General features: G+C 32.9%; 1 protein-coding gene across 1 annotated transcript; it reads right to left on the bottom strand.

Annotated features, from left to right (window-relative positions):
* Positions 1–10,784: 10,784 nt before the first annotated feature.
* On the bottom strand, positions 10,785–15,871 carry LOC134696155 (UPF0462 protein C4orf33 homolog). The gene is made up of 6 exons (XM_063557807.1): positions 15,825–15,871; positions 14,470–14,668; positions 13,322–13,379; positions 12,412–12,463; positions 11,632–11,822; positions 10,785–10,913 (listed from the first exon to the last, which is right to left on the bottom strand). Exons 2-6 carry the CDS (start codon positions 14,666–14,668, stop codon positions 10,814–10,816), a joined length of 600 nt encoding a protein of 199 aa, XP_063413877.1. The 5' UTR covers positions 15,825–15,871; the 3' UTR covers positions 10,785–10,813.
* Between the last annotated feature and the right edge of the window lie 3,441 nt (positions 15,872–19,312).

Here is a 19,312-nt window from a genome sequence, read left to right on the forward strand (position 1 = left end):
TTTTTGTGTACCTTCTGAGAATATTCGATTGTTAGCACTATAACAGAAACGCGTTTTCATAGCATCTTATTTAATTAGTATGTAGATGGAAGTAAACGTCCACATTATTTGAATAAAAGGAACTATTTTCCTTAACTCCATCAATAGAGTAGTATGCGGACCCGTATGCAGATCGGATCTGGAACTGCCGGTAAGTTGCGTCAAACCGTGACTTATCGGGAAAAGATGCAGTCTTTGACTGCTTTTTATCATTCAAACTGATATAACTGGAAAATTAGTTCATTAAAACCTCTTTTTTTCAAATGACATTTGGTTGGATTAGGTATGAAGATTATGTGTACCAATTTTCATGAAAAAGTCAAAATTGCATTATTTTTTAGATTTGATAACTTTACACCAAAACATAACTGGTTTTTTTTCTGCATTCAGGAGTATTTGATAACTATGAGTTTTTTGTAACAAAAAAATGTAAAGAACATTTATATAAAACAAAAATTATGAATTATTTAACAGCTTGTGTTTATTTCTTCAAACAAAAAAGTTATGTATGTCTGTCGAAAGGAAAAAAACGTCCAAAAATCCGAATTTTGAGGACATATCTGAAATTTCAACCTTAATTTACTCAAAAAGTAATACGGTAGTATATGTTTTATTACATATTATTTGATTAAATCATAGCCTATAAAAAAAAATAGCATATATATGCAAATTTTCATGATGGAATCAAAACTGTATCGACATTTTCACTAATGAAACACAAAGTTAGTGTACTATTTATGGCAACCTTTCCATTTCATATAAGTTACTATCATTCTATTAAATAAATTTCAACATAATATACAGTATTCTAAAATTTTTTAACTGTTTTTTACTTTTGATAACAGCAGAGAACATTTTGCAGTTCTAGTATAGTGCATGGCAACAGAAAGGAATATAATTTTGAATTTTTCATTACCTAGTAGGCAGATTCTTCATCTTGCAAATAAAAGATAGATGCCATTGGTTGCTGTTATCTTCCAACTATGAAATAAATAAATCGTTTTGAGAGAAAAAAAACATTCCTTCCTCTTACCAACCCTGTCCTATTACTCAAGGTTATTTTATGTTTACGACATATCGGACTACATAGATATAGTGCCAATGTGACAACTCTCCATCCGAATAACAATTAAAAAAAAAGTAAACCATTATAGGTCAACGTACGGCCTTCAACACGGAACCTTGGGTCACAACGAACAACAAGCTATAAAGGGCCAAAAAATTACTAGTGTAAAACCATTCAAACGGGAAAACCAACGGTATAATCTGTATTAAAAAAAAAACGAAAAAAAAACGAGAAACGAGAAACACGTATAATTATCATAAACAAACGACAACTAATGTACATCAGATTCCTATTTTAGTGTATCGCTTAACCTTTTGTATTGTTAATTAAAAAATAAAAATTGGTATTTAATAAATTATTGCAAGAGGCACCACAAATATTATCTTTAACTTGTTGCTTATTTCTATATTAGTATTAGATTTTTTTTAATTGATTCGTAACAGGAAATAACAGGAGTTTTTGGTACCTTTTTTATATTACCATTGTTAACACAATAAACAATTGTTGGAAGTACAGAAAATCGTTCCTAGATCGTCAATGTGTGTTCTCGTCAATGTTTGTTCTTCAATTTGTGCTATCAAAAAACTGGTTCTAAAGACATTTATTTTTGGGTTTTACGTATTGCCAAAAATTATCTATCTTTTTTAGAAATTTAGGACTATGAAAACAAACATACCCCACCTCTCACGGTATGCAGGATGAGGGCAGTATAATTATTTTTTGAGCATCATAAAAATTAATGTGCACCCATTTGAGTAAAACAAAACATGTTATACAGAAGAGGAGTTTAAGAAACGAATACTGCTGAGAAATGATACAGTGTTTCAAACTTTCTACAGTTCAATATTCCAATAATTTCATAGCCATTGAATTAGATAACTGCAAGGTATTAAATTTTTCCATGCCACATATTTATATTTTCGACAGCTGCATAAGATAACGGTAGTTGCTGCTGAAAAAAAATTATGTTAGTGTACCTTAAAAATTATGACAAATTAGAGACAACAGTTGTTTGCCGATGTTCAAATCTCATGAATGCATTATAGGAAGACGCAATTCAATGAAAAACAACAATTGAGAATAAGCATGCTTAACATATAAAAAAGAAGACGTGGTATGATTGCCAATGGGACAACTGTCCACAAGAGACCCAAGTGACACATAAATTAACAACTATTGGTCAACGTACGGCCTTCAACAATAAGCAAAGCCAATACTGCATAGTCAGCTATAAAAGGCCCCGATAAGACAATGTAAAACAATTCGAACAAGAAAACTAACAAAAAAAACTTATATAAAAAAAAATGAACGAAAAACAAATATGTAACACATAAACAAACGACAGCCACTGAATTACAGGCTCTTGACTTGGGACAGGCACATATATAAATAATGCGGCGAGGTTAAACATGTTACGGAATATCAACCCTCCCCTAACCTGGGACAGTGGTGTAACAGTCCAACATAAGAACGAACTATAAAAATCAGTAGAAAAAGGCTTAACTCATCAGATGGACAAAAATACAAGTGAACATGACCGGGAACTTATACATCCCGACACAAAAAAGACACAATGAACAGATCTGAGAGAACTCGCAGCTATCTGACAGCTAGTTTAAAGCCACTAACAACTTATAAAAAAAATCATGCATCTAAGAATAAACTATCAAACCGTACACATGCAACATCCAATGAATTTAGTGTAAAAAAACGTCATTAACAGCCAGAGAAAAACACGACCTTGTGCAATGCCAAGTTACAGGTATCAACATATGGTAGATCCATAAATATGCATATATAACATACTCATGATACTAGTAATATTGAGTAAGCTATTAATTTACTGATAACAAAATCAATGTCAAGTTATAATGTAGAGTGTGAAATTGAATATCACAAAAATCATTAATGGATCGACGCAATTTAACGATTTGTTTCAGAGAAAGTTAGACAATAGCTCATACTCTGAATCAATTAAGTTTTACAAGATAAAGAATATTGGACCACTGCTACAGAAAAATGAGCCCCAAAGTAAAGAACAGATGATAATAAGCTTTAAATTTCTAGTGCTAATCTAAGTTAGAAATATTCAAGAAGTTGGAAAATTTGCATTGCTAATAAAGTCTAGCATCGTCGCTGGGCTTCCAAAATGTTGTTGATTACAAATCTTTCACCAAAAAAATAACTCACAAGTAGGCTTTGAAAATTATGTCGAAATACATGCTTCCAAAATGTCGTATTTAAACTTTGACATTTTTATAAATAAATGACAGTGAGATAAAAAAAAAATAACATTTCTGAATAACCCAAAAACTTAATATATTTTCGAAGAGATACAACAACAATGTACATGTATATGAATCTAACAGCATTTATACAACAATTATCAAGATAATATTTTTGTCATTTCATATATTTCCATAACCTGTATATCCAAAGAATTTGTTTCAACTTGGTCTACGACATGAAGTTCTCATGAAAATTATAAATTCGTTGTCAAAGAAATGGGTTTTTTTTGTAAAAAAAAAGCTTAATGAAATGATATGTACGATGCGCTGTCTCTATTCACACTTCTTTCCTGTATATATTGCTTAGAATCCACTGTTTTCCATTATTGTTCGGTTTATCAATATTTTTTTCTTTTCGAAGACAACAAAATTGTGAACACAATAAACAGTAAAATCAATGCTAAATAACAATATAAACGGAAAATAAGATAAATGGATCGTCTCCTTGCAAATAAAAATGTCCAATTATCCTAAATCATAATTTTTTTCTTCCACTTTATGTCATATTAAATGATTCCGAAGTACTATGCTTTTGTATAAAGACAATCTAAAATTTGACAGACAGACATAAGTTTATACAGTGTAAAATGTAGATACGATTGCCCCAATTATCAGAACAAGGATAATAAGCATTGCAATCGCACATTTTATATCACATCTCCTGGCGTTTTGTTTCAATTCTTTTTGTTCCTGCTTTTCTGTAGTTGATAGTGTTTTGTCAGGAGAATGCACTAAAATAAAGGAATAGAAATAAATTAAATTAAAAAAGAGATTGTAATTCATTCCAACAAAAAATGAACCGGTATGCGCAAACACTTGGCAACATTTTTTTTCGACTTATGGCAATACGGATATTGTTAACCTATATTCTGTGAATACTGCTTTAAATTGGAATGTTTGGTAACATGGTATATTCTAATTTTAACCAAACAGATGATATCAAAGTTACCTAGCCCGACATTTTAACTTCATATGTGTTTCCCTATATACGGACACATCATGAACAGTTTCTTCCTGTATTTGTGTTTGTATTTGTAATTTGTATTTGGCTTCAATAGATTTATCACATGTCGACATTTACTTATGTATGTTTGAATTTATTTCCTCCAAGCTTAAGACTGTTCTTGAGAATGATAAAAAAAAATAGCCCTTTCATCCTTAGTTTAACCAGATGAGCACCAAGATAATAAGGTTTATACAAAAGCATATATTTCGATAATTGAAAGGATTGTTTCCTTTTAGCAATTTGACCTAATGTTATGAAAAAAAGGTGATGAATGCAAGATGATTAATTACATTAAATGTCATCTTGGTATGAATTTACTATCAAACACATCACACTTACCTAATCTATAGTGGTAGTAAAAAGTTACGGCAACACTCTCTATAAGGGCAAGTCCACTCCATGCCAATAATAATGACAGGAATTGTCCAATGGAAGAAATGTTGTCAGAAGTGCTAGGTAATGACTCGTTAAATAACTGAATTAGTACTGAATAACTCAAAACAATAAATGTTGATAAAAATATTTTTGTATTTGTCTCTACTGGGAGCAAAAGAGTTAAAAAAACAACTGGTAAAAGCGAAAGTGTTGGAGCAATATATTTCCACTCGTAATATGTTGTTAGTCGGTTTATCTCTAGTTCCAGTACCACACCCGAGAAGTTTTTGCCATGCAAGTTTTGTATTATTGTATAGTTTCTGACATTTTCTTGTTGAGTAATATTCCATTCCCCGTTTGATTGGAATTTGCTTAGAAAGCCATCTTGCATCCGAATGTTTATTTCTTGTTCTTTGTTATCAAGATTTTGAGCTGAAAAATGTAATTTGCAGATCTGAGTATCAAATGGATATTTTGTTGTATTGACAAAACAGTAAGTCTTTATTTCAACAAACCCCCTCCATTCGGCCTGGCCATTATTAAAGATACTAATACGCTTATTCATACTTTCGATAAAATTTGGATTACCTGCATAGTTCATTAAACTGATGTCCGGTGTCCATACGTCTGATGACGAAACTGTTATGCCATCAATATTGTCATTTGAACTCTTAGTCCACTTCAAAAACTCATTTGTCCACGATAGTTTTATACTTGTCGAGGTTATAAGGATTTGTTCCTTCATGCTCAATGAAGGAATTGTGTTTATCTCGATTTCCATCACAACATCTACTGGTTCGTTAGAATTCAAATTAGGACGTCTACTAAATTTGCTATTTTTCATTTTTACCGTGATTTCTTCCCACAAATGTTCCCCATATTGTTGACTGGAAACCATTCGGAAAGTGGCATAAACTAAAACAAAATGAAATAATTGCATTTCGATTCCTCTATATCACCCCTGAACCTTTTCTCTTAAAATACTAATCGAATTATTTAACTCATAAACCAAATGGCAGTATTCCAAATTGTTAATAATGGTTTCATGATATCTTTGAATACAAAAACAAACTGTTGTCTTTCTTTCATCCAGATCAATGATTTTTAAACTTAAAATGTATTTGTGTACGCGCGGTGAAGCTTACAGTCTTACTTATTCAATTAAAAACTGACGCATACTAATAAATGTAGTATTTAAAAGATTGACGAACGATACCAGAGGGACAGTCAAACTCATAAATCGAAAATAAACTGACAACGCCATGGCTGAAAATGAAAAAAAAAAAACAGACAAACAATTGTACACTTTGACACAACATAGAAAACTAAAGAATAAGCAACACTAACCCACCAAAATCTAGAGGTTTAAAGCACATATTGATAAGTTGAAATAATATAAATAACAGTATAATAGATGACCTTCGTCTGTTTAAATAGTACGGCAGATATCGAATTTTCCTGCATATATATTTTATCGTACATTTAAGAGATTCCGATATTACATTTAAATTTGTAAGATTGTTTATTGCATTCCAACTCTACTATTTGACAGTTAAATGTGCGATAGAAATTGGTTCTCTTCCATCTGAAAGGAGATGAACCATCGTTAACTAAGTCCTATCAACTAATCTACTGATCTATCTAGGTTATATTAAATATTGCTTTTATTAGTCAATCGATGGTTTTAATCCTAAGCTGTACATATGTTTACCACACAATACATGATGCACGACAGAATATAGATGAATTTATTTGCAATGAAGCTAGTAACTGTATATTGCAGTCGTTAAAATGTCAATTGACCACTTATCAAGCACTCGTATTAGTATTTAAAACATTAAGTATGATACATTCGCCTATCATTATATTTTAGTTTAAACATATTTATTTAGAGTGGATTGGGAAACAAGTTTTGCAACTTATATTAATCCCTTTCCACTTTGCGGGTGCGAGTGCTGCCTTGTAGCGGCATTAGCCTACTCTTTTTCGAAATCTACAAGGGTGTCTTTAACGTGCAAGAGATATGGCTCTCTCTTAACACGGGTCAGCCATTTATCGTCCCCTTCCGACGGACTATCATCGTTTCCTCAAGACCATACTCGCAAATGGTGTTAAGGGAGAGCCGAAAATTGAGTTCCTGAAATTTTCATCCCAAACGGGAATCGAACCAGGAACCTTTGTGTTAGTAGTCCGATGCACTAACCACTACACCACGGCTCTCTTAATTATAAATTATTATATGTGACAGCTACACGACAAGAGATGTAATAACAGTATGCAGTTTTGTCGGGCGTATGACATTTGCGCCGATTTTGAAAATATTCATTCTTTCATTTGCGCCGATTTAATTTTTTCATTTGCGCTGATTTTATATTTGCTCCTAATTAGATTTACAGGTACGTTAATACTTGTACATGTACTATACTATATAATACCATTGGTAAAATCTGGTTATAAATGTTGTTCATTTATGTTAATTTTGATTCATATTGTTCTGGAACTTCGTTGTAACACGATGGACATATTGCACACTGGAACGAGCCAAAGAGGGCCATACATATTGAAAGGTTAGTGTCCTGAAACATAACAACATATCCTACAAATGTACCATAAAATCGTGTAAAGCCAGAGTCACCACGGATGCTATCGTCAAAACACAGAACGAGCATAATCATGTGGCAGATGTCCGAAAGACAGAGGCTAAAGAACTATGGGTACGGTCAAGGAAAAAGTCTGGAGATGTATCTTGTAGGCCTTCTTCCACCTCCCATGCTGAGCAGGGGACAACAGTTATATACATGTTATGATTGACAATTTAATAAATTTGTACAAGTGGTTAACGGAAGTAGACTATAATGATAAATGAAAAATATCATGACTTGGATGGAGAGTTCTCTCATTGGCACTCATACCACATCTTCTTGTATCTATTCACCTGTAAAAACATCGGCGCAAATGAAAAAAAAATCGGCGCAAACGAAAGAAAAATCGCGCAAATGAAATGCAGATCGGCGCAAATGCAAAACGCCGGTTTTGTCATTGTTGCGATGTTGCGAGAGTATGACACATTTAATGCATACTATAAAATGTCCCATTGTTTTTGTTGGTCGGACGAATTTTATATACAGTTATAAATTTATTGAAAATAGAAACATTTTTGTCTGCAAGTTCAGATAATCATTGAGGATTAAGTAATATCTACTGTGTAGTTATGTTATCTGGTGATTAGCCATCTGGGGTCTACGAGAGTATCGTACATCATGAGTGTAGAAACTTTTAGTACTGCAACTGACATCGAAAAAGACGCTTAGTTAACGAGTTTAATGGTCCGGAATAACACACGGCTGCAAATTGTTTTAAATGATAGAATAATATCTATATTTTAATTTTTGTCGGGTCGTAAAAAGTTTCTATGGTCACATTTTTGTATTTTAACCCTTTAATGGGGATACCCCTCAATTTACGGTTTTTGGTAGAAACCTTAAAATCCAAAAATATTATTGATATAAATCAACACATTGTATTATTCCGGATTCGTTGTTCGAATTGCTTTATTTAGGTGTTGAGAACCTTTGGTGACCCCATATATTCAGTGTCTTTAACAAGTACATAGTGAGCAGTGGTTGTTACCGACAAACGTTCACCTAATATGTCCCAGTCAATGGGATAATTTAGGTCGTCAATCAATGCCAGGACCACACTGTTTTGAATATGATTCTATAGCTCCCAATTGATACGATATTCCCGTGCTTGCATTTACTATGATCATGATTTTCTTGGTAGAGGGTTGCTGCTCACTAGGAAGCTATTAAACCAAGAGTTTCAAATGGTGAAGTTAAAATCACCCCTTCGTAAATATTTCGGACGCCATCACGAGTTGGTTGACCGTTATGGAATAACCGTTTCACAAATGATATCGGATATGTTCCTTACGTCGTAACTACAATCCCCTTCCCTTTCAAAAATTTGACCTACCGAATTAGACTATTTACCGGATTTGTTCGACTGTCCCTTTGGTATCTTTCGTCCCTCTTTTATTTGTGTTCATTTGATTAGGGACTTTCCGTTTTAAGTTTTTCTCCATTAACCTATCTATTTGAGCTCTAACCACCTGCCCAATTATCCAAGTGATTTATTTTCATATAGATAATTTAAATGTATAATTATACTCAGACCTTCTGTGGACTACTAAATCTTAAGAAAATAAACGTTAAAATCTTAACAAATAAATGGGGAATGTGTCCATGGAACACAGATAATGCCCTAGTTTGCATATAACGTTATAAAGAGTCATTACCCAAGAACAGTAAAATGACGCCACCCAAATTCGCACTTGATCTCTGTTTAATGGTATTAAGCATTGTGTATACGTTTCATAAAATTTGGTTGAGGCAAAATAAAATTAGAGAACGGAAACTAATTGTTGGGACGTACGTTAACGTACGTACGGACGAACTAAGGTAACACTTAATGAATCCTCCGCTGCAGCGGGTGATATAACAAAATTCAGACGTTTGTATTCTGATATTGTACCTACCCGACTTATGCCAGACTATCCTTACGACCCCAATACGATCAAGTCGATCTGGGCTGGCAGAAATAAAGCAGAGATTTAGTATAGTTGATTTGGTCTAGATAGTCGAGTAAACATCGTGTTGAGATCGTGTATAGGTCGGAATTATCGAATTTGTATTCCATTAGTGGTCGGGTAGGAGTCGTGATGGAGTCATCAAGGAGTCGTGAATGGTCGAGTTTAGTTCGCGTATAGTCGGATAGCAGCCGGATAGAAGCCGTAAACAGGTCCGATAAGGAATTTGGTAAAGCTTGGTCTTGGAATTTAGGATAATCGAGATAATTGAGTTTATCTGATCGGTAGTGTGAAGATAGCTTATGAATAGGTTTTCCAGATTACATAAAACTGCATACAAGAAAAGTATGCTTTAAAATAGCGTACCTTGATACAACAGATAACCCTTTCAGAGCACCTGTCATCACTTCCGGTTTTTGATTGGGTTTGTGTTGGTCAGTCCTTAGTGTGTGTTGTTAGCTCTTTTTTTCTTTTTTGCTATAGTGTAATCATTTCATTTCGACTTACGAGTTTCAATTTCCCTTTGGTATCTTTTATGTTACTTAACCTCCCTATTAAAATTTATCCCCAACAGAAAGGAAAACTAAAAAGGCACATCTCGAAAAAACAAAACCCAAGGTACAACCAGCGTTAAAATCTGATGATAACAAACTACCACCTCTTATGATTATACGACCAACAATGAACATAACACAATGGAAAACGTTACTAACTAAGGAGGACACGTAAAGCTCAAGATAACACGAAAAAAATATCAGCCTTATAAAAGCTGTCATTTCAAGATATATCTCAACAAGTGAAACTTAAAGACATCAAGGAAATGTGTTCAATCATAGTCAGACGCTGCCAATGTTAAACAAAAACTCTTATTATACTATTGTCGTCATTTAACTGCAATATTAGAATCACGTTGATTTAACAAATATATTTTTTTTTCATATCAAATATAAAATATTTCCAATGCCGTTGCAATACAAGTTAATTAGACATTTTAAAACAGTAACTGTAGATTATGCACATTGAGTGGTAAACTTAGCATTATGTTTGCATGTAGTATTAATAATGTCAAACATATCACATCGTTTACGACTCTATGCTCAATGTGCAAAAGAAATGACGCTGTCATTACGACATCTATATATTAATGCATTTTCGGGAAAATCTCCTGATCGAGTATGATTCATTGAAAAAACAAAAATATCAGAGTGGATCATTGCGGCATTCAACAGAGATAGCCATTTGAAAATTTCTTTATGTAGAAAGACTTTCAAAGATAAAATAACTAGCATATCGATGGAAAAAAACCATACTAAAAATGCTTAATATTTTTGCCTTTTTTATTTCTCATAAATGCTTAAACGTATTTTAATAGAACACATTGAATTCTTCTTTTTAATTTGTTCTTAACCGTCCTCATCAAGCGTAATTTCCTAGTGGATATCTCCGTTCGTCTATAGGTAATCTCTCCATTCGTCTGAGCTATACTCCAGGCTCCAATTATTGGGTAATATTCCCCTTATATCAATTGGTCCAAATAGGCTTAAGTCATGACTAAAATGATAAGATGCATTGTTATTATACACAATCAAAGAGCAATACATATGTATTGAAGGTTGTATGATAATGCCGTCAAATCTTTCTACTACCTTTTTTTTCCCCGAGTCATATTTGGCAAGGCAGGAAAATATGTGCAAATCCTCAGTTAAGTAAACAGTTTTGGAATACTATCCATCACCGTCAATCGTTGGATGACCTCTTTCGTCTATTCCACATTAGATGAGAAGTATCATTGGTAAGAACCAATGTTGCACAATAGCAGTCCACGTTTCTGGTAACGTGTGAACAGTTTATCATCCGTCAATTTGGGATTTGATGTTGGCATATTTTTACCTATAGTACTAAAATACAACTGTCAAACTACCTGGATGTTCGAAGTCAGAAAAAAGGAGACGAATTGTTGTACTAGTATAAGTTCCGAAATTTTGCTCACACATCATATGAAGGCGTCGATCAAGAAAGTAAACGTTCTTTTATTTTTTCAGTGAATTGATTTTTATCATCATTGATCACTGACGAGACTGTCAGCATGTATAAGGGGTGCACAAAACATGAAACTACTAAGTCTCTAGTTTTCTATGTTGTGTCATGTGTACTATTATTTTTGTCTTTTTCAATTTTAGCCATGGAGTTGTCAATTTATGTTTGATTTTGACTGTCCCTCTGGTATCTTTCGCCCCTCTTTTAAAATGTTTTACAAAACGCAACTTACAAATCTGGTTTTTCATGTTTGCCATTAATATCACCATGTAAAGATTCAAACTGCCTAGATTCTCCAGTACCATGCATAGCATATACATTCCATTTCGTAACTTTTGGTGGCAGGTAACTTCCAGGAATGATAGCCTTCCCTGACCATCGGCTTTCTTCTTTTGTCGTTGTATATTCTATTGGCATTTCAACCTATTTACATTGATTTTTGTATTTAAAATGATTTTCAAAAATAAGATTATAATTCTACTTTTCACTGAACATGGAACATGTAAACATTCGGGTTGTTGTTTCTTTGACACATTTCCTATTTCCATTCTCAATTTTATTCCAAGTATGCATACTAAATTGAAACAGGTATCAATTGGAAAATGAATAAGTCTTGCACACCATGTCCTATAAAAGTTTATTTATTGGTTAAGATAAACTGAACATAGTTTTTTATGTCAAAACTGTTACTGAATAAGTTTGGACTGTGAATACCTATAAAATGCACCCAAAATGAAGAGGTTACTGCTTCAAATGTTTTTATTTGCAAAATTGATACAAAAAAAAAGAGTGCCACATGAGGTGCAGGATCTACTTACCATTACGGAGTAGTTCAGATCATCACAGATTTTGGTGAGTTTTTGTTTATTGCTCAGTCTTTAGTTTTCTATGTTGTGTTTTGTATACTGTTTGTCTTTAGGTTACCATGGCGTTATCAGTTTGTTTTTATACTAATGAGTTTGAGTGTTCCTGTAGAAACTTTTGCCGCTCACCTACAAAAGTCTAAACATACCTTTAGTTTGTTTCGATAACCTCCCTGGATCAGAACATAATGTTGTCCATGCCTAAAAATTAAAAATTAAAACAGATTTTTGACAATAAATAATTTTATTGTCTCTATCAACATTTCCCTGACCATAGTAAGGTCTTCTCGACGATCTTTTCTGTCAAAATTAATCTTTAGTTTCAAATCCAGGTATCTTTTCTTGATGCATTTTTATATATCATAGATTTATTTTTACCTATGAATAGTCATTATATACAGTTCTCGTATGTGAAACGGCATTTAGAATGTCTGTCCGTCATAATTTAGCATCAATTGCTGAAGAACGGACAATAAAAACTATACAACAAATGAGATGTCACCTTTATCATGACGAATGAGAACGGCTTTTGGGATTCGATAGCTATGTTATGGTCAACGTTATTTCATATAAAAAAAAATTGGCAGCAAGTTTTACTAAAATTAGATTCTTCATTGAAAGTACCACTTGGGAAAAAAATGAAATTGCCAAGAAACAAATAAATACAAAGATGGAATATCTGAGGAAAACAAGGATATATCCTGTCATGATTATCCCAGCTGTGAAATTTCTGAATTATGTTATTTTTTTAACATATTTGTTAAGCAACACGACGGGTTACACTGGTGGAGCAGAAACTGCTGATCCTCCCAGATTACTAAACATGATTTCGTCCCCGGTATTTGGAGAAAATAGTTTTCAACATTTTTAGGTTTCTGTATTGTTCTGTGAACTACTGCTTGTCTGTTCAGCTGTTTGTCTTTTTAGCTTGTTTCTTTTTGATCACGTCTATTTGCCTTTTTTCGACTTGTAGGATTTTTTGTGGTCTTGGTAATTCCCCAATTCTCTTCCAAATTACAAAAAAAATGGTTCAATAAGGTTTGTATATGTTTTACTTACGGACTTAATATCACCTCCAAGTAGTTGTCTTGATCATTCAACAGGAACACTTCTACAACTAAAAAAGAAGAAGATACAGCAGAGTATAACTGAATTTCATGATTAATTTCTTAATTTTCTTTTTTATAATTTAGCCAATCTAATTTGATCGAGGCAGTATACGTCTTCATATATGACATGTTAAAATTAGTAAGATCAAAGACTGGTAGGCTCGCAGAATGAATATTGTATCCGGGTAGTGGGATTGTAATCTATATAGCACTAAACATATTAAAAATATGGCTCGGCTAAGTACAAATCCGGTTTCAAATTGATATCGCATTCACATGTTCTCGTCATTTATATGCGCTTAATATCCCACTTTCAGTTATATTTAACAATTAATAACAAAGGTGTCAACTCCATACAACAAAGTAAAACTTAGATGTAGTTGGTTGTCCTTTTCTACTTCAGGCATTGATTACCTTAGCTGTATTTGGCAAAACTTTTAGAAATTTTGGTCCTCAATGCTCTTCAACTTCGTACTTTATTTGGCCTTTTTAACTTTTTTGATTCGAGCGTCACTGATGAGTCTTTTGTAGACGAAACGCGCGTCTGGCGTATACTAAATTTAGTCCTGGTATCTATGATGAGTTTATTCTTTATATGCATTTTAGGTAGGTTAACTTTCAAATATTCAACGGTCACAATAATGCTTAACTCTTCCACAATGCTTATATGCCGGAGGTTCGGAGGTCGGACTTTGGCGTACCACCTGGTATAGAAGATTCCATAAGAAGGAAAAAATTGTGTCGTAATCACGACAGCTCACACCAAAACTTTAATGTGATTGGTCAGTAGCTGTCGTTTGATGATGTGGTTCATAATCATTAGTGTTTCTCTCGTTTCTTGTTTTTTATATAGATTAGACCGTTGGTTTTCCTTTTTGACTTTTTGAATGGTTTTACACGTATAATTTTTGCTGCTCTTTATAACTTGATGTTCGGTGTAAGTCAGACTGCGTGTTGAAAACCATACATTGATCTATAATTATTTTTTTTTACAAATTTTGACATAGATGGCGATTTGTACCATTGGCACTCATACACCATCTTCTTATCTATTTGTTTTTCAAAATGATTTCACAATTTCAGCTAAAATAAACTCACCTTCATACTCCCATATAGTGTCAAACGGTTGACCTGGTATTCCACCGGGATCTTTCGGGTCGTTGAATAAAGGTGCTTCAACAAGAATTGTCAAATTGTCTTCGCTTTCTGTTGGTCCTTTTAGAACTACCGTTACTGGAGCATGGTGAACGTCTTTGTTGTCAAACGTTTTTGTTATCTTAATTCTTTCTGTAGCCATCTATAAAATAAGTTCCATCAAAAACGTTTGTATAAACACCTTTTTTCTGTAAAGCTTTCCTTTTGAATTTTAAATGAAATTCATATAATTAAGAGTGTATGTTGAAAGATGCATTTTATAATTGTGAATTGATTTAAATGTTTTCTCCTGTAACATTCGGGGAAACTCTACTTTTTGTCTAGTCCTAGTAAAATTGTGTTTTTCTCGTGACAGATTCTGCTATATCGATTCAAAATCGTAAAAAGGTCTGGATTTTGTCATTGCGGGTTTTTTAACGATCGAGTCCAGGTTGCCACCAGAACTTGCGGAATGCGAACCGTTTTGGTCGAAACTGATTCGTAACAGTCTCATTATTTTTGCGAAATTCGGCAATGATACCCACGTCAAGGCCCCTTTCAATTACAAAACACGACGGAGTCCAGATAAAGCCATTTACAACGCGTTACAACATACTGTGATAGGATTGCGTTTCGACTGTACCTGATCATCCCGAATATGACGACGGTTTTCTAACTGTCAGATCACATTCGGTAGAATCGGGACGCTGTCGGGAATATTCGGTTTTTTAACCACGCGAAAGATACAAATGGAATTTAAATCGGAATGAGAACGGGATAACTTGCACAAATTCGGTTGGAAACGGCAAAATTGGGACGCTTCCTGGACAATATCGGATTGATGTAGTAATTAGATAATTGTTTTTCAGAAATTTTTATCTAAGTTTGAATTTCCAGGAAAAATTCACAGGATCTTGTTCAGACTTTTTACAAATTTTAATCGGGAATCGTGCTGTAATCATAGTAAAGGACGGCTGGAAAATCATGAATGTTAAGACATGAGAGTTCAGACAACCAACCTGTTCTGGCAAAAAATATGAAAATATAAAGAGGAAATAAAAACCCTCAAATAGAAAAGGAAAATCATCATGACCAAGAGAAAGAAAGGAAGTATAATGAAAATGAATATTTGCAATGACTTTTTATTGTTTTACTGAATATGCATTGTCTTCAGCGACAAATTCCCCTTATTATAGAGATTGGCTTTAAAACATGCAATGGGGAGGAGATGGTAATAATAAAATGAATACTAAAATTCTCGTTAAATTGGTCAGGATAGAAAAACAAAACATAAAAGACGCCCACATTTATTTACTTACCTGTGTTTCTTAAGTTATCTCCCTTTGGTAAATATATATATATATATATATATATATATATAAATAAACTATCCATCTCAGGTGAAATAATGATTATCATTAAAAAATGAAAACAGCGAATTATAAACTTGATGCATTCGTGTCATTTCTTCATTTTCATATATATATATAAAAAAAGGAAATTTATAAAAAAATCCTTTGCAAAATCCACAATTCTACTTGAGGAACTGAAAATCGAAAAAATAATGCATTTAATTTATTTTATTATCTGAAATATTGCAGATTGATTTCTTTTTATATCGATAAATATTTGTATAGACGAGTTTAATAATATAAAACAAATTGATTATAAGACCAAAAAAACAACAACAAAAAACGAAGTCTTATAACCATTTTTTTTTATATTATTCGAGCGTCACTGGTGAGTCTTTTTTAGACGAAACGCGCGTCTGGCGTAAATAGAAAATGTTAATCCTGGTATCTATGATGAGATAATAACTTTGCTAGCTTCTATTCATCAATTACGAGAAGTTGGTATATGAAGTCTGCGTCATATGAATAAAGGAACAATTCGACAAGAAGAAAAAAGTCCAATTTCATGGGAATGCCAATTAATTTTATTTCAAACACGGTCTCTAAACGTAACAACAATGGTATTGATGAATAATTGAAGCTACTTGATGATGTTAGTTCCAGTATTTTTTATCAGTTTTTTTTTTTTTTTGGGGGGGGGGGGGATACACATTTTAATTTATTAAGTCATCACATCAATCACGAAATTTGTATACAGAGATAGAATATGAAATAAGAAAAGCCCATCAACACTTTAAAAGGGTAAGTTTAAATTTTAGGGAAAGTACTAATAAAAATAGGAGAAAAAAATCATAGGAACCCAAAGTATCGTAACTGATAATATTTTGAGGCAGATTTATCTGTATATTGGTTTAGATATCACAAGCGTTTTGTCATGTTGAATTTCGGGTTAAAATTGCTTTTCAACTTTGTATTTGAATTGCCCTGCCACCTATTTTGATTTGATAGCAACTGGTGTGTCTTATATCTTCGACAAATCCCGCTTCTGGAGTAACAAGTTAAAACCTAGTATCTTAACTACCACTAGGTCGATGCATGTGTTTGTAGTCAGGACTTCTGTGTTGACAATGAATATCAATGAAACGGTCACTCACTGTCAATTTTCTGTTAAAATATTAAGATTTGTTTTAAAACACACACTAAGGTTTTGCAACCAGAAGCCATGATGCATAATCGTTTCGTATTGTTTTGTTTACAACGCTTTTCAACTTCGTTCTTGTTTTATCCTAGCAACTGTACATGTTTTGATTGATCGCCTCTGATAAGTCATGTGTCATTTATACGCTCGTCTGGCGTTATACAATTGGTATCTATGGAAAGATACACGTACGTTAAATATTACCATACAACTTTGAACAACCTGTTCTCAGGTAAAAGCAGACATCATCTTTAATGTCGAACGTCAACCTAATTGATAATGTAAGCTTACCAAATTACAAGACTGATATATTTAATTTGTTTTTACATAAAGAAAGAAACAAGCCGACAACTTAGAGTGCGCAGTGGATTCCAATAATAATCGCGATTGCATATTATAAAACACGTCTTCAACAAATAAGAAATGTATTACAAATACAAAAATTAAGCACCTAGATAAAATCAGTTTCATAATGGTTTTTAAAGCAGAGTGGATTTTTGCAAATAAGAATTCAGTACGTCTGAAACAAACTGAACTATTTCGTTCAATCTTTCTCTGATAACACACATTAACAGGAGCAGTTTTACGTTACCAGATACGCATTTTGACAGTCTCTTGAAATATGCATGCTCAAGGTAGGAATACTGGTATTTGCCAATCTTACACCCATAATAACGATGAAAAGTTACTTAGCAATTAAATTGAGAATGAGAAATTCTAATATAAGAGTAGGGCAGCAAATTGTGTTTATACTATAACAAGAAGAAAGAAAATAAGCTTGTGCATATTTCAACATATATTTGTATCGTTGCAGTATCCAAATTTTATTCTGACTGTCTCTTTGAATGAATTTATCAAATTACTCTGAAGCTCGGTTTACTTGCTCTTTTATAAAAACAGATTTCTTAATAAATTGAACCAGGTTTTTTTCACGGAGTAGTTGTTATATAACGTTGAAATCTAGAACAGTGACAAAACAGTGATAAAAGTGATAAAAGATTCAGAGCTTCATCTTTGGGTAGAATTTTGAAAAAATAACACAGAACAGACATTTTGTATTGGCGCCAGACGCGTGTTTTGTCTATAAAAGCCACATTAGTGGCGTTTTACTCAAAAACTGTTAACAAAGTCAAATAAAGTACGAAGTTGAAGAGCATTGAGGACCGAACATTCCGAAAGAGTATAAATCTACGTTTTTTGTGTGTGCATAAGATATTTATCCTGACGACATATCCGGTCTCGCTCCTTTTAAGGTAATGCGATTCCTCTAATTTATGTTTGTTACCTTATTAAGGTAGATAGGGTGTCTTCCTCCATTTTGAATTTTGAAATACCAGAAAACCAGGTCTATATTTTTGATAAAAATGTGCAAATTTTGAAACTAGTATGTAATTCATGTGTAAGATTTTTCATCATGATATAGAAAATGCCATGTGTAATCATATTTATGGTTGTATTTTTACCAAAAAACAAATACTTTGGTTTGATTCGTTTTTTTCCAACTTTGCCAAATAAGGGGAGACAACTCAAATGCAATGGCAGATAATTCAGATAGTGTTACTTTTACAATAGAATGTGTTAGGAATTTACCCATATTATTATGTAGCAAAAAAACGAGTCCGGTGACCCGATTTTTTCTTCTATCTATCTGAAAGAATAATGTTTGAGCTATCTTCTCATATTTTATCTCAAAATTCTAAGGTGGAGTTTTTGTTTTATGACCGATAATTGGGTTTTCCATGCATAATCTATACAAAATTTAACAACTTTGCACAACCTGGCCTTGAAGGCATAAAACTTTGCTCAGTACTTCGAGCACAAAAATCTTGCCCGAAACATGAAATCCAGCAATTTGATTGGTTGATTTTCGAGTCTAAGTACAAAAATCATGCTCGAAAGTTTTATGACCGTGAGGCCAGTAGCGAGAAAGTAAGTCAGGTGACCCATTTTTTTATTAATGTTCTTAAACAAGCAGAAAATAAACTACATTTTGGCAAATTATTAAAAAATTCTATGGATCATAATTTAGACACCCCATCTATTTTAAGTATCCTCTAAATGAATTTAACAGATTTGAACTGAAGCAAATTACTGTTGCCTCTTTATTTAGCCAATGGTCTGCATTAATCCTGAATTAAGTCCGTTAATATTTCAAAATAATGGAAGATACCAATTTCAGGATATTTAAGTTATGGATCAAGGGTCACAGTATTCAAGCCTTATAGTTACAACATTTTGCAGACAATATTGAACATGT

The sequence above is a fragment of the Mytilus trossulus genome, chromosome 14, assembly GCF_036588685.1.
Source record: "Mytilus trossulus isolate FHL-02 chromosome 14, PNRI_Mtr1.1.1.hap1, whole genome shotgun sequence".
Lineage (NCBI taxonomy): Eukaryota > Metazoa > Mollusca > Bivalvia > Mytilida > Mytilidae > Mytilus > Mytilus trossulus.